Source organism: Theropithecus gelada, chromosome 14, assembly GCF_003255815.1.
Source record: "Theropithecus gelada isolate Dixy chromosome 14, Tgel_1.0, whole genome shotgun sequence".
In the NCBI taxonomy this organism is placed as follows: Eukaryota; Metazoa; Chordata; class Mammalia; order Primates; family Cercopithecidae; genus Theropithecus; species Theropithecus gelada.
The window spans coordinates 70,195,775-70,210,863 of NC_037682.1; the positions used below are offsets into that span (position 1 = coordinate 70,195,775).

General features: G+C 49.3%; 1 protein-coding gene across 1 annotated transcript in view; it reads right to left on the reverse strand.

The window, feature by feature from the left end:
- Positions 1-436: 436 nt before the first annotated feature.
- The window catches only part of GAB2 (GRB2 associated binding protein 2), a 202,941-nt gene continuing 188,288 nt past the window's right edge, over positions 437-15,089 (reverse strand). Inside the window, exons 4-10 of the mRNA XM_025357962.1 lie at positions 11,582-12,168; positions 10,230-10,324; positions 8,530-8,794; positions 7,240-7,330; positions 6,810-6,912; positions 5,473-5,598; positions 437-4,577 (exon numbers count right to left, since the gene is read on the reverse strand). Of these exons, the coding sequence (XP_025213747.1) occupies positions 4,434-4,577; positions 5,473-5,598; positions 6,810-6,912; positions 7,240-7,330; positions 8,530-8,794; positions 10,230-10,324; positions 11,582-12,168 (1,411 nt within the window). The 3' untranslated portion in view covers positions 437-4,433. The remainder of the gene's footprint in view (positions 4,578-5,472; positions 5,599-6,809; positions 6,913-7,239; positions 7,331-8,529; positions 8,795-10,229; positions 10,325-11,581; positions 12,169-15,089) is intronic.

Below are 15,089 nucleotides of genomic sequence, written 5' to 3' on the forward strand. Positions count from 1 at the left end.
TGACATGTGAGATGCCACAGGGAGCTGAAAGCCCTCTACTGAAGTGTGGTGTAAGTAAAGGTGTGAACTGACTTACCTTACTTATTGAGGGCGGGGTGATGCCCATGGAGAGGACTCACCTGGGAGGCAGTTCTCAAGCCTGTACCTAGCTCCTTCGCTGGGGCTGTGATGGAGGCATGGAGTTTGGGCCCCATGTCACACCTAAGTGACCTGTGAAAGTAGTAGACAGACACGCCCAGAACCCATCTCTAGACGCCTAAGAAAGATGGATTGGCAAATGCTAGTATATAATTTCCACTTTACAACAGACTGAGGTAGAGAGCATTCGTTCTTATTCATAGCCAAGTAAAATACCCAATAAAAATGGAATAGACGAGAGAGAACGGGTTCCAATGCCAAGCCCCTCAAGACAAGATGGACACAGCAGCTAGTTCCAGGGTGCATTTCTAGTGGACTTTATTGTCCTGCTCCAACACCACAGTAGAAAGGGACCTGCAAGCTCCAGGCCTGTACCATGTGTCACCACAGCAAAAACATGACCCACTTGAACACACTCCTGCCCCACCCACTGGATAAATATGTTACATTTTTTTTTTTTAAAAAAAACAGAATACAACAGAATAAATTAATAACTTAAGTGATTAGGCACCAACAGTGATTTGAAAATTAAATGTCAATTTTAAATGGTAACAAGACAAGAACTCAAGACTGGGCTTCCACTAGCCCATTTTCTCTTCCTGACAAATAGTGACAATTCTGCACGAAATAATTCTAGATTTCACGACACAAGTAGCCAACAAATACACAACACATGCCACCAGAAATCACACGATAGCCTGGATCTCTGGGGGACCCCCCCCCCCTCAGTAGGCAGCTCCTTGTGGTCCCAGGCCCCAAAGAGCACTCGGGCAAGTCCCAGAAAGATGACCCCTATGGAAGGGCTTTAGAGCTCCTGAGGCCAGCCTTACTTCCCCTGCATTTTATGAAGGCCCAGATGGGGAAGGAAGAGCTCTGGAAACGGGGTGGGGGGTTCTGGGCCAAGATGTCCCATGGCAGAAGGGGCCAGAGTGGAGATGAGCTGAGCCCATGCTCTAGTAAATTCAGAATGGTTGTGCTTTTGTCCTAGGAATGGGGCATACTTTAATGGTTTCCAATGTAGAAGTTACCGAAGTCAAGCTAGGAGGGGATTGGGGATAGGTGCTGCCCACCCCTGACCATCCAGATCCCCCAGAAAGAAGTTACAGAGGGAGTCTCCTCTTCAAGCAGCTGAGCACCAGCTGTGGATGGGACCTCAGCGCATCTAATCCAACCTCCCATTCCACAGACAGGCAGACCAAGGACCTAAGTAGACACCATCTCCCTCTTTGATTGTTCTCACTCAGCCTTGCAGAAGTGGAGCTGGAAGTGGGTGAAGAAGGCTCCTTGGAGAGCCCCAGGCAGGGGACTTGTGGGAAGTAGCGCTGGGTGGGAAGGTATCCCCCCACTTCCAGGGTCTCAGTCCTCGCCAGGCCCCCAGGAGAGGTGGACTTTGACCCATGGATAGGCCAAAGAACCAGTTTTTTCAACTGAGTTGACTCCTTTGTTGGGGGAGGTAGTGAGTGGAGGGCAGGGATATGCTAGACACGGCTGGTAGTTTGGGGCTTGTGAGCCAGAGCTTTGCTTTCAAAAGGCCAATTTTGCCTCTCATCCTTCCATCTCTACCCCTACACTTGCACCCGAGGGATTTTGGTAGTTACCGGAATCAGGAGCTGGAAGGAGGCCTCCTGGGAGATTCGATTTGAACACCTCAGTCGTGCTCTGAAGATTCCAGCCAACGTCCACTCACATCATGGCACACTCAGAACATGCTCACATGTTTATGGGAGGCTGCAATAGTCTGGGGCCCACTTGTGGCTGCTGCGGGTACAGGGAAGGCACCAGTGAAAAGCTCTGTTGTATGGGGCCCCTTGCGGAGGGCCTTAAAGGCACACATTCAGGGCTGGGCAGAGTGAACCGCACCCTGCCAACTCTGCCCAGTGTAGGCGCTGCCACTGCGCCACTGCTACCATTCACTTGTTTGAACACCAAGGCATGGCCCCGGCACTTCTGAGTGGCTGGACCCATATGCTCAAAGGCCTTTTGTTCCCAAGACACAAGGCTTTCCAAGTCTCTCCTTCCTTCTTCCCCCACTGGACCCAAGCCCTGCCCTCCTCCTCTGTAAAAATCTGACTCATCCCCTTCTAAGGCCTACCTCAGGCACCCCCTTTTCCTAGAATCCACCTTCCCTGATTGTGACCCCACTCCTGCCTCTGGCACCAACCTCCCTAAGTCTTTACTTCCTCTGCCCTCCATCAGCATTTAAAGTCTCTCTCTGATGGCCATCACCACTGTCTTGTGTCCTTGTCCTTTTTCTGATTGTGACTATCTCAAGTTCAGGGACAAGGTCTGATTGATTCTTGTGTGGTTGGTGCTTAACCCCAGAGACTGGACACAGCAGCCATTAATAAATGCTCCTTGAGTTGATCTAAACTAATGCTAGGAGGAGAGGTGCAACTCTTGAGGAAATAACTTCTTCCAGGATGGGACTTAGAGAATGGCTAGGCCATTGGTCTGGTGAAGTATGCATGCTCATGGGAGCTGAAAGGGGAGTGGGGGCAGAAGGGAGTAGCTGCCCCCATCGAACATGGCAGGAAGTCACTCTTTGGGAAGAAGAACGTCTGTTCATCCCAGGGTAGAATGAAACATCTAGTCTGTCCTGTTGCTTCTGAAACTCTTGAAAATTTAGTCAAGAACTGTCAACATAAAAAGATTCAGATCCCCCACCCTAGGCTTAAGAGAAGGAACCTTGGATGATGCCCTACACCCCATCCCTGTTAATCTGATAGCCTTTCAAGCCCGGGGAGGAGAGTCCAACATGGCTCCTGGAATGCTAGAGAGCAACAGAGGACGGATGAGATGAGGAAACCCAGGGCCGGCACCAGGCCAGACTCGTTCCTACCCTGCGATCTGACATACGCCACAGCCCATGGGCACAAGCTGTCAGCCACGTCTGATGTGGTCCTCTAGGCATCATTCTGCCCTGCTTTCTCCTTGTCCTGCCTGACCTGCTGTCCCTCCATCCTAGGAACGGTGCTCATGTCACACCACCATGCACACCACTCTTGCACAACGTGTCACTCCTTCACTTTCTGCTCCACCCTGTACCCCCAAGCATTGCCTTGGGCACTCCCCCACTCCCAGGCCCTTTGGATATATTTCCCCACTTGCTACATGGCCTTCACCCCTGCTTCACATCTGTCTGCTACCTCTGCGCCCAACTTCCACTGCACTGCTCACTACATAGAAACTCGCTGCCCCACCCCACTGCAGAGTCCCCTGCCCTGCTCTGCGCCTCTGCCCAGCCTGTGCCTGTCCCCGGGTTCCCCTCATTCCCTGAATCACACCCATCCACACCACACTGCCTCCCATATTCCCCACCCCTTTACCATGTGTTCCTGCCCCACGTGCTTGGTCACCCAGCTTGGTCCAAGCCTTCCCCTGTGTGATGCTTTCAAGGTGAGGCTGGCGGGAGCCTTTGAGGGGGTTGGGGAAGAGGACTGCCCTTGGGCCTAGAGTGGCCTGTAGCTCCAGAGTTCTGGGGACCCAGACCCCACAGTGTCCTTGTCATCTCTACCACCTGAGCTCCAAGCGCTGCTCCTTGCTGCTCTAGGTTGGCCATCGTCAGTTTTCCCTTCCTTTTGTCCTTCATCCTCCGCCTGTGCACCCCACAGCAGTTGTCCTGCCATGGCCTTAGCCTGAAAGTGGGGGTCCCTGCAGATGTCAGCTTTCCCTCTGCATCTGGGCATCTAAGTCCTTTACCCCTCAAGACCACTGCTGGGCCTCCTTCTCCACCGTCTCCTCTTTTAGTGGCCTTGCTTCTCTCCTGCCAAGAAAAACAGGAATGAAAAAGTCCATTATCCACTTTGGTCTGCTGGTCCTTGACTCCCTGGGTCGGTGAAACTTGTCTTCTGGGACTGAAGGAGAGGTAGCCCAGTGGCCGGAGGGAAGATAGCTGAGGGCTGTGACTGAACGTGAGGTGTGGAATCTGGCTCAGAGCCCCAGCCCTTCCCTCCAAACATCTGGTAGATAGTCAGGTCTAAAGGACAGGAAAAGGCTGAAGGATGCTTTTTGGCAATAGCTCCTAACTAAGGTGGGTGGAGGCATGGCCATTACTGATAAAAATCACAGCTGGGCCCCGAGTGGGCAGAGGAGGTGCCTTGATCAGGCCCTCACCTCCCAGGGGAAGGGTTCAGGGTCCCTGATGTCAAGTGCTTTGAAGGCTGAGACTGGCAGAGTAGAGAGGAAGTGAATGGAAGGAACAATGGGAGAGGGGAGAGGGGTAGGGGAGATGTGAAGGGCCAGCTCTGGAGACGCTGCCTCCTGGCCCCTCCCTGGGCTCTGCGGTGGCCCTCTCGTCACAGCTTGGCACCCTTGGAAGGCTCCGAGGACTGCCGCACGTCTGTCCACTCCTGCATGGTGTTCTGCAGGGCCTGGGTCTTCTCCTTGTCCACCTGAACATAGTCCACCTTCTCATCAGAAGTGACAGATGAAGTAGATGGCTGAGGGGACAGAGTGGGAAAGAGGGAGTAGCTGTGAGTTACCAGTTAGGTGGGGAGGAAGAAGATGGGCGTGGGATCTTCCTGAGCTGTCTGAAGGGGAGAAGAGCATGGCCTCTGCCTGCCACTGACCAGCCTCAGGAGCCTGGCTTCTCTTTCTGAATGTGGGCTTTAAAGCTCAGACTCCAAACTCATTATCCCTCCTGCAGGATGCGGCAGCCCCTGCCAGCCCTTCTTACTTCCCGGCTCCTGGGACGACCCAGGCCCTTCCTTGGCCCTGGTGGATGGGTCCAGGCCTTCATCTCTGCCTCCACCCATCTCTGTCAGGTTGCTCATCCAGGGGAAGGACTTTGCTGGGTGTAAACAAGCACCAGCCACAGGACTTTACGTGCTGTGCTCACCGCCACCCTGTGAAGGGGAACCATGCTGAGGCACAGCTCTGCACCCTGCTGTCTAGACTGCTTAGCTAAGGGTACCTCCTGGGGAGGCTTTCCCAGGCCTGGAAGTCCCTTGTGAAGGCTGATGTATTGACGGCAGGGCTCTGGGACACACCTAAGAGCCCAGGACCAGGAGGCAGTATCCTCATTCCTGGATCTGTTGCTGATTCACTTTGTTTAGCACAATCAGATCTCTATGCACTCATCTGCCCATCTCTACAACACAGGGGGTGGGCTGACTGATGAGGTTCTTTGAGGGTACTGTGCTCTGAGAGCAGGAATAGGAGTCTTTAGACCTAGGTGAAAGCTCTATGACTAAAGATGCATCAGAAAAGCTAGGTACTGGAGCAGGAGGGAGGCTGAGTGCTGCTGTTCAGTGTTGAAGGCACCCTGACCTCCATGATCTCTGCCTCCGGGGCCCTGAGAGCTCTTACTGTCCCCCCAACCTCTACTCCAGGCACCTTGCGGTGGGGGCTTGGGGAGCTCGGCTGGAAGTCCAGGGCCAGATAATCGACGCTGCCGGTGCTCTTCTTAGGGGCAGGGCTGTTGGTGCCACTGGGAACGGGAGATGCAGACACTGGGTTTTGCTGTCACGAGGAGGAAAAATCCGTGAGTGTAGAGAACAGACTAACCCACCACCCAGAAAAATACCTCTGGGAGTAAGAACACTGGTTCCCTGAGCCCTACTCTGACTCATGCATCATGCTAAGGACTTCTCATGTTCTCATTTTAGTCCTCATGACAATCCTGTAATGTAGGTATGATTACTGTTGATACTGTTTAAAACAAATATGAAACTGTGGTTCACTTTACTTTCAGAGAAGTGACTTTGCCTGTAGTTGCACAGCTGTCGAGTGATGGGAATCAGGTCTATTTTCTGACTTCCAAACCTGTGCTAACCCCTGTGCCACACTGTCTCCTTTATAGCACATCAGGCCAAATCTCATCAACAGGGGCTCTCCTGAGACACCCAGCCTTTGCTTGCTGGCGCTTAAGAAGGGAGCACATTTCCTTTATGCACTGGAAAGTTTTCTTCTGTTGCACCGAATCAGCCCCTCTGAAACTCCCACCTGTGGCCTAGAGTGGGGTAGTCACCCCAAAGCAGCTTGCTCCCCCACCTAGCTCCTAAGATCTGAACAGGGTGGCTTTATCTCCAGGCTGCACAAAGCCCGCATTTCTTCAGATGACACACTCTGGGATCCTGTCCATCCAGACTCCTGCTCTAGCAAAGCGCCACCTCCTCTAGGACTTTCCTGAAGTCTTATTCTAATGAGAAGGTGATAGTCCTGTGTTCTGTTTGTTGGCTGCTTTATTGGTTGGTAATTCATTCTTTCACTGTCTATGCAGTGACTACCAGGTGCTGGGCAGTTATGCCCGTAATGGAAATCTCAGGGAAGAAATATCCTCCTCTGCCTGTGCTGATAGCTCTATTACGGCCTCACCAAAGTGAGTGATGTGCATGTATGCCTCTCACCGCTGAGGAGATACCTCCAGCACTGACTATCCAAGGGCACACAGATCCTGCCACCTGTGTCACTGTCATGAGAGAGGCAGGCCCCTGCCCTTGAAGACCATGACTTCTTTGGGACAGGTCTCATGTCTTCCTTACATCTGATGACAACTCCTACTGCTTGATAAATAGCTGCTCAAGAAGGGTTTGTAGCAGGAGACTAAATCATGAATAATACAAGGAGTCCCTGGGCAGAGGTGAATTAGCTAAGCTGGGAAGTGGGGAACTGAGTGGTGGGTCCCAGGGGACTTTGATAGGAGTCATTCCAGCGAAGCCCGAAGGACTCACCATAGGGACATAGTTCTCTTCGCTGTCTCCTGAGTCTGTGCTGGTGATGCTCTGGGTGGAGATGGGGCGGCAGTACTGGGAGGAGCTGGAGTTGAAGGTGTGGCTGTTGTGGGAAGGAAGAATCAACACTGGGGAAGCAGCATGGCTGCTGCCCTGTTTCTAGCCTACAGCTGAGTCCTGACCCTCACACACCCAGACCTCAGCCATTAGAGCTGCACACTCCATCAGATTAAGATCTGATATAGGGCAAGTATAATTATTCTCTTTTATAGCTGAGGAAACCAAGCCACAAGAGATCAAGAGACATGATCAGCTAATGATAGCATTAGCATCAGAATCCAGCTGTCCTGGCCCACAGGCCAGCTACCATTTCACTCATCTTCTCTAATGGGCTGACTCCAAGCTCCCACCCCCACACATAGGCACTCACCTGGCCCTAGACCAAGACTTGGTGATAGGTGACTTGAAGGGGAGTTCATCGATGACAGTGTTGTTTCTCAGGTCAAGTGGTGTTGGCTTTGCTGGAGCAGGAAAAGAAAGTCTGGTAATCAGCCAGTAATAATGCTACACATACACAACTTATATATAACACATGAGCATGTTTATAAAGGCCTGCAAAGTCATTCCAGTTTCACACAGGGAAACTGATGCTCAGCGAGGTTATATAATCTTTGCCCATATTGATGGGCCTTGAAGTCATGTCTTCAGACTCCAAATTAAATATTCTTTCTGCTGTATCTACGGTAATTATATTTTCAGAATCAAAAATGAGGACACAGGGTTTGACAACAGATTCTTCTCCCTCGATTTATGACTTCATTTAAAAATAAGAGACTATATATAAAGATATATTTATATATTAATACAGATATTAATATATATTTATATATACATATATATTTACATATATTTTCTTTGAGACAGGGTCTCGCTCTGTTGCTCAGGCTGCAGTGCAGTGGTGCAATCTCAGCTCACTGCAACCTCTGCCTCCTGGGTTCAAATGATCCTCCTGCCTCAGCCTCCCTAGTAGCTGGGACTACAGGAGCCTGCCACCATGCTTGGCTAATTTTTGCATTTTTAGTAGAGACGGGGTTTCACTGTTTTGGCCAGGCTGGTCTCAAACTCCTGACCTCAGGTGATCCACTCGCCTCAGCCTCCCAAAGTGTTGGGGTTACAGGCATGAGCCATGGCACCCAGCCAAGAGACCATATTTGAAGTGGAGATGGTCACTGTGACTACTCTCTGCTGCTCCTGGCCAGGTCTGTGCAAGCCACAGTGGAGGAAGGTAGATGCCACAAGGGCCTGAGGGCTTCAGTTTCACATGCTAAGATTTGAATTCCCTGTTGGTCAGACCCACAGGGGGCTATCTCTGCCCAGCTATCCTACTCCTCCCTTTGAATCCTTGCCACTAATCCAAGACCAGGAGAGTGAGATCACAGCAGACTGGTAACTTGCCTGGTCTACATGCAGGGGGCACAAACCTGACTTTACTGAATGCCTGCTGTGTACCAAAGTACTATCCTAGATGCTCTCCTTCACAGCAAACCTGGGAGGTAGGAATTACCATCTTCATTTCACAGATAAGAAAACCGAGACTCAGAATTTACATGATTTGCCCAAAGTCACACATCCGAAGTCCAGGATCCACATGACCCCTAAGCAAATGGAAAGAGTCCCTAGCTATTGTCCAGAGATGGGACAGGGGAAAGAATGGACTTACCTTTCCGATCAGGTTTGAGGTTGCGGTTGACAGGGGGTGGCTGGATCTCACTTCCTCTGCTGGGGCCTCGGTGCATAGGAAGGGTTGTTGATGGGTAGCCAAGTAAGTCAAAGTGATGGGCCCCTGGGCTCATTGGGATGTAGACGCTCTGGGAATTATCACCTGCTCGTTCCATGGCCAACAGGGTGGAAGAACCTGGGTTCATGGGCACATAGTTGTCTTCAGAATTGGTGCTGTCTGATCGGCCCACAATCATTTTCCCTGGCTAGGGAGAGGAACAGTGAAAGAAATACAGCTGTTACTAGCAAGAAGAAACAGGAAGTAGGTAAGACTTTGTAAACTAGGCAAGACAAGTCATGACTGGGTTAGCTACACTTTGAAGCTGTAAGGGAGACCCTGGGGAGACCAAATAAGAAAGCAGAGTAGTGGGAGGTTAAGGCAGTTGGATCACTTGAGGTGAGGAGTTCGAAACCAGCTTGGCCAACAAGGCGAAACTTCCTCTCTACTAAAAATACAAAGCATTAGCTGGGTGTGGTGACATATGCTTGTAATCCCAGCTACTCAGGAGGCTGAGACACGAGAATCGCTTGAAGCTGGGAGGCTGAGGTTGTAGTGAGCCAAGATCACACCACTGCACTCCAGCCTGGGTGACAGAGCGAGATTCTGTTTCAAAAAATAAAAAATAAAAAAAAAGGAAGCAGAGTGGGAGGCAAGAATATATGAGGTCCGTGGGCCCCTTCAAGCCTTCATGATCCTTTGGCATCCACCAATAATTTTTGATAAATCTAGAGTATAAAATATTCTTGGTGACTGGGTCCACTTGGCTTTCTGGATGCCTGACCAACACTGTGGGTAGCATAGTCCATAGACTGTAGGTTTGGTTCAGGACCTGCCCTCCACCTCAAGTCCAGACTCACCATTGGCAGGTCAGCATCTCGGGCCCTGGATCAGAACAAGGAGCATATTAGGAGTCCTGGCTCTGAAAGGTGAGGTCTGGGGCCAGTTGTGTTTCCCCAGTCCAGGTTCCTAAGTACCTGGGGCTCACTCCAGGCACCTAGGGGACCACCAAGCTGCAGTCGGAGCTTCTACAGAGTTGTGCAATACAGCACCCTTGGCTATAGCCTTCCTCTAACTCTTGTTCTACGTGCCCTGACATACAACTAAGCTGCTTCTGCCTTGGTTACCTGATTTCACGTCTTTCCAGTGGGCCTGAAGCCAGGCCTTGGTTTTCTTGCCTGACACGTTGGAGAACTGTGTTAGCATCTTCCAGAGGGCAGCCTGGGATCCTGCTCTCAAGCCATAATTCTGCCACTTAGCATGACTGTGAGTACTACCCTTGCCTGGAGTCTCACACTGCAGCCTCCCTCCTACATGTGAGGCCATGTGGGTAAGGTTGTTGCCTTAGAAGATCCCCCACCGTGCAGCCTGGGTCTATTGCATTCTAGACCCTCTGCTTACCTACAAGGTTGGTGAACCTCGTAATCCAGTCTACCTTAGCACATACATTTCTTCCGGACTAGAATACTTGTATCTTACTTGTCCAAAGACTCAACGCAGGGTTCTGAACTGAGACAAGAACTTGGGCAGGGTCTTAAGATGGAGATGCCATCACTCTTTTGGGGTTGTGCTTTTAGTTCCATAAGGTGTGGCCTTTTACCTAACCAGGCCTGCCTGAGGACCCCTGGTTAACCCACACTCACCAGGAAAGAGCCGACTCCATCACTCATGGATTCAGCAGACCGGCCTGCACTCTCTCCACCACGCTGTGGGTACTCGTAGGTCTCACAGGAAGAAGCTGACAGAGGAAGGAGGATCCGTATGTACTCATGGTTGATTCATGTGTTGACACTTCCCCATACCCTCACCAGTGTGGTTCAAGGTCTTACTGATACTCCAGAAGATACCACTCTCAACCCCAAATGATAAGGAATTTCTTTGAACACATCACTCCTCAGTTCAAAAATCCTCCTGGGCTTCTAGATGTAGCTCCAATGTTAGCATCTGCAGAGAAGCCATCCTTGACTACTCTACCCTCATCTATGCACCTCTCCTTTGACTCCTATAGCACTCACCTGTCCCACTCACCCCAGCCATCACTTCTCTGAATACCACAGTAACAATACTTGTCCTGATTTATATGTGTTGGTTTTATTTTCCCAATGAGATGTAAGCTCTGAAGGGCAGGAACATGTTTTATGTATGTCTTTATCATCTCAGTTCCAAAGCACAGTACGACTGCTCAAGTTGTTGATGGATTGAAAGGCGGCAAAGAAGTCTAAACCAGGAGCTGGGACTCTAGGATCTGAGTCTCATCTCTGGCACAATGACTCTGCAACTCTGTTTAAGTCTCTTAACTGTCATTGGCCTCATGTGAGATGGAGACAAGGAGGTTTTGTCCCACCAACCTCTCTGCCTGGCTTAAACAACAGGATGGACAAGAAAAGGCTTTGCGAGCTATAAAGCAAGATGCAAAATGAAAGGAATTAATATTGTTCTATTTTTTCATCATACAGAGGAGGTTACATGCAGAGTTGGAATACTCTCAGTGGAAAACAAGTAACAATAGAATTTAGGTACTTCAAAAAAATTTTTGACTTCAACCAAAGAGATTCAAGTATGATTCAGAAAATATTCTTAAGATCTCATTTTGCTTTAGCAGTCTGTTAGTCCACACAGGTTTCACTCTAGTTTGGACTGATCTTCTAAATTTATTTTTTAGATCTTTGGTTTGATTTATAAATGAAAAAATATAATGATTTGGACTTCTAAACCCATAATATGTTATACTGTGGTTAGTCAAGAATGTCCTATTCTCCATTAGAATATTAACTTCTCCGGGACTAGCTCTGTTATACAACTGCTAACAGCCTCCTGTGCTGGAGGACCCAACTGGTAAGTGATCTGGGTAGAAGACACCTACATTTGTGAGTATCAGTGACCTAGGTGGTTCATAAGTTCCCCTCGGCCACAGATGACCAAGGACTACCAAACTGTTGAGAACCCCTGTGTTACCTCCTCCTCCCTCTGAGTCTCAGCTAGGGCTTATACTGACCTCGGTGAAGTCGGCTGTTGTCCATTGCAGGGAGGGTGTTGCGTCTGGGAATGGTGGCAGCGACAGATCTGCTATTTTCACTGATTGGAGGTCTCTGCTGAGGACTACCCCATCGAGGTGTTTCTGCCTGACTTGGCTTGGGGGGGCGGGGTGGGGGAGCTATGGCTGAGTCCCCAGGAGTGGCCACTGTCATGGCATTATGGTTTTTGTCCAGAGTGAATGTCCTAGGGATCTGGTAGGCTGAGAGTGGGGTGGCCGGAACATCCATATTGTCTACCAGGAGGTCCCCAAACTCCCGGCACAGGGTGTTGCTGGGTGTCTTAAAGGTGTACACATCCTCATTATCTGTCTCGGAGCCTGTGAGGCTGCCCTTGGTGTGGCCATGGGAGGCCAGGCTGCGGGGGAGGTCGTAGGTACTGTCTCTGAATTCTGTATTGTGCCGGCTCGGCTTGGGAAGGCTATAGAAGCCATGGACTTGACCACTGACCCCGTTGACACAGTGTCCATTGCCCTGGGCAAGTTTTTGTACAGCCGTGTCACTTCTCATGAGAAAAGAGGCTCTGGTGCCCTGAGAGAAGCTGGCACTCCTAAAAGAGAAAGAAGGGAAGGGGCAGGAGGGTGAGACAAGCCAAGGACTGCCCCCAAGGAGACAGGCTGGGATGTTCAAAGCCCCATGAAGTTAATTGATGTGGGCAAAACACAGGATGAGGAGTCAGGCTAACCTGAGGTTTACCTACAATTTGCCAATTACTAGCTGTGTGACCTTGAAGCAAAGCACTTTCTCAGGAGCTAGGACTATAGGTTTAGGCATCTGTAAAACGGTGACTAAAAGCATATTTTGAAGGTTGTTTAGATATTAGACTCTAGTACATGAATGTTTAAACAATGTTAGACTTCATCTGTCCCCCATCTCCAAATGGCAGTTATTAGCGGGGGTTATAACCCCCACTCCCTGACCAGGTATCAATAAGCCAGTTGGACTGCCTATCTGTTCATTGTTTTAAGTACCACAGAATATGCACATTCAAATACAAATGTTGTGAGACAGTGGAAAGAACCTTTAAGTTAATGACAGGAAACAGCAAACAAGTCATTTCATCTCTCCGAGTCTATTCTGCCACTGTGAAACTAGCCCATGGGTATTGATGTTGTAAGTTACAAAGAATTATTTGGGTCAGGTGCAGTGGCTCATGCCTGTAATCCCTGCACTTTGGGAGGCTGAGGTGGCAGGTTCACTTGAGGCCAGGAGTTCAAGACCAGCATGGGAACATAATAAGACTCCATTGCTACCAAACGAACAAACAAACAAACAAAAAAACAAACTAGCTGGGCAGGGTGCTGCACACCTGTCGTCCTAGCTCCTGAGGGGGCTAAGGCAGGAGGATTGCTTGAACCCAGCAGTTCGAAGTTAGAGTGAGCTATGATCACACCACTGCATTCCAGTCTAGTAAACAGAGTGAGACCCTGTCTCAAAAAAACACACCCCCCAACACAAACAACAAACTATTCAAACGTAAGCTATAGATTTATTTTCTACAATTATTTATGGTTGGTTGAGAGGCATTTTGAGGGGAAAGATCTCTTTCCAGAGATCTAGAAATCTATAGGAAGAATGGTTTCCTGTTTGGGAACCATATTCAGGATAGAAAAAGTTTTGATTAGTACATTTTTAAATTTAGGTTTTGGGCAATAAGGCAAGCAGTAAAAAGAGATGAGAAACAAGAGGGGAGACTTGTGTTAGGTTCCAGTACTGCTACCGATATGTGCTGTGCCTCCTCTCTCAGGTGTGACCTAGTTCGTCACAATGATTTCTAAGGGCCCATCTGGCCCTGATGCGCTGCAAAAGCCCTTCGTTTCACAAGAGTGGTTTTCAAACTAGATTCTATGTTCTCTGTAGGTGCTTTGGGAAATTGGAGGGTGAGGTTCTGAGCAAGCAGGGATTTAGGTCTGCTTCTTTAGCTTTTATATGATGATTCTTCATAGGATTTCACTTGGGGAAAAAAAGAATCAATCCTTTGTAGCAGTGATTCTCAGCCTTTTGGAGGCTGTAAGAGTTTTTAAGATTCTGGTCAAAAGCTCTTGAAGTGTCTCATCAGAAAAGGCAAATCTCAAATGCATATAAGCTTGTGGGGGCTGTAATACATAGCCCTCTGAGGCCAATCCCTGGACCTTTTGCCTTACAGAAGCTCTCTCAGCTCCTGAGGAGTTTGTTATTTACAGATGTGGCCACCAGATGGTGTTAGAAAATACAGGCCAGAGCTTAGAAAGAGGAAACAGGTGTGTAAGCCAAGCTTCCTCTCATGTAAACTATACCCATGATGGCTAGGAGTTCCAGGTCAGTCTCCAAACCTTCACTGATGCTCCTCCCTGGGCCTCTGCACTCCTCCTCCCTTTCTGTTCCATTCCACACACATAACCAGGCCAACAGCCAGGGGCTCGGATGATTGAACATCTAGCCTTCAGATAATGTAGTGTTCGGAGGAGAGGACGGGGTGGCGGGGGGAGCTAATGGTAGACATAAGGTGTTAATGTTGTATGCATTTTTTGGGTGCCTTTCATTTTGCTTTTTTTTTTTTTTTTTTTTGGAATTTCCAACTCTCTGTTGGATGCACCCATCTGGATTTGTTCATTTTACATTTACAGATGTCCTAAGTTCCATCTGGGCCAGGCAAGAGGGATACAGAGATGCCACCTGCCCAGTGAGGGGTGGTCAGGGAATGTCACAGTAGTGGAGGAGGTGACATGGATGCAAATCATTAGTCAAGTAGGGGTGAGTATGTAGCTGTTGACAGTTGGTATCAGCCCTTGGTGGGGTGGTGGTAGACAATGTCAGGGAAGCCTCCTTCAGAGATGTTATTATCTTGAGTGAGTCTGGAAGGATGAGCCACAACTGGCCAGGCAGAAGGCAGGAGAAGGGAAATGGTGTTCTAGTTGAAAGCTCAAAGATGTAGAACACAACCTGGCAAGTTCTAGGAACTTGAAGCTGCTCAGGCTGCAGCAAGCACATTAGAAGGCAGGGCTGAAAGAAGACAATGCAGGCCAGGACTGAAGGGAATAGGGAGCCTCTGAAGGATTTCAAGGTGGCAATGGGGTTGCAAGAGCATCACAGGTACCCTGCAATAACCTTCAACATAGTCAAGAACGAACTCATCATCTTCCTCTGGAACTCTTACTTCTCCTCCTGACTCTCTTATTTTGGGAATGGCACCAGTTACTTAAGCCAGAAACCTGGGAGTCACCCACATTATGATTTCTGCCCAGGGCCTCTCTGATCCTTCCATCCTACTACTATTTACTTTCCTAACTTCCCAGTGTAAACATTTTCAATACTGCCTCAGTGCTTCAGGATTAAGCCCAAACTCCAAGGTTTATCCCAACTCATCTCACCAATCTTTTCTCTTTAGTTCCCTTTTCCACTCTAGAATCCAAACCAAACTTTGCAGTGTCCCCTGTGTGCCCCAGTCAGTCAAGCATTGGGCTTTGTTGTGTTGTTGGGCTGTGTCTGGAA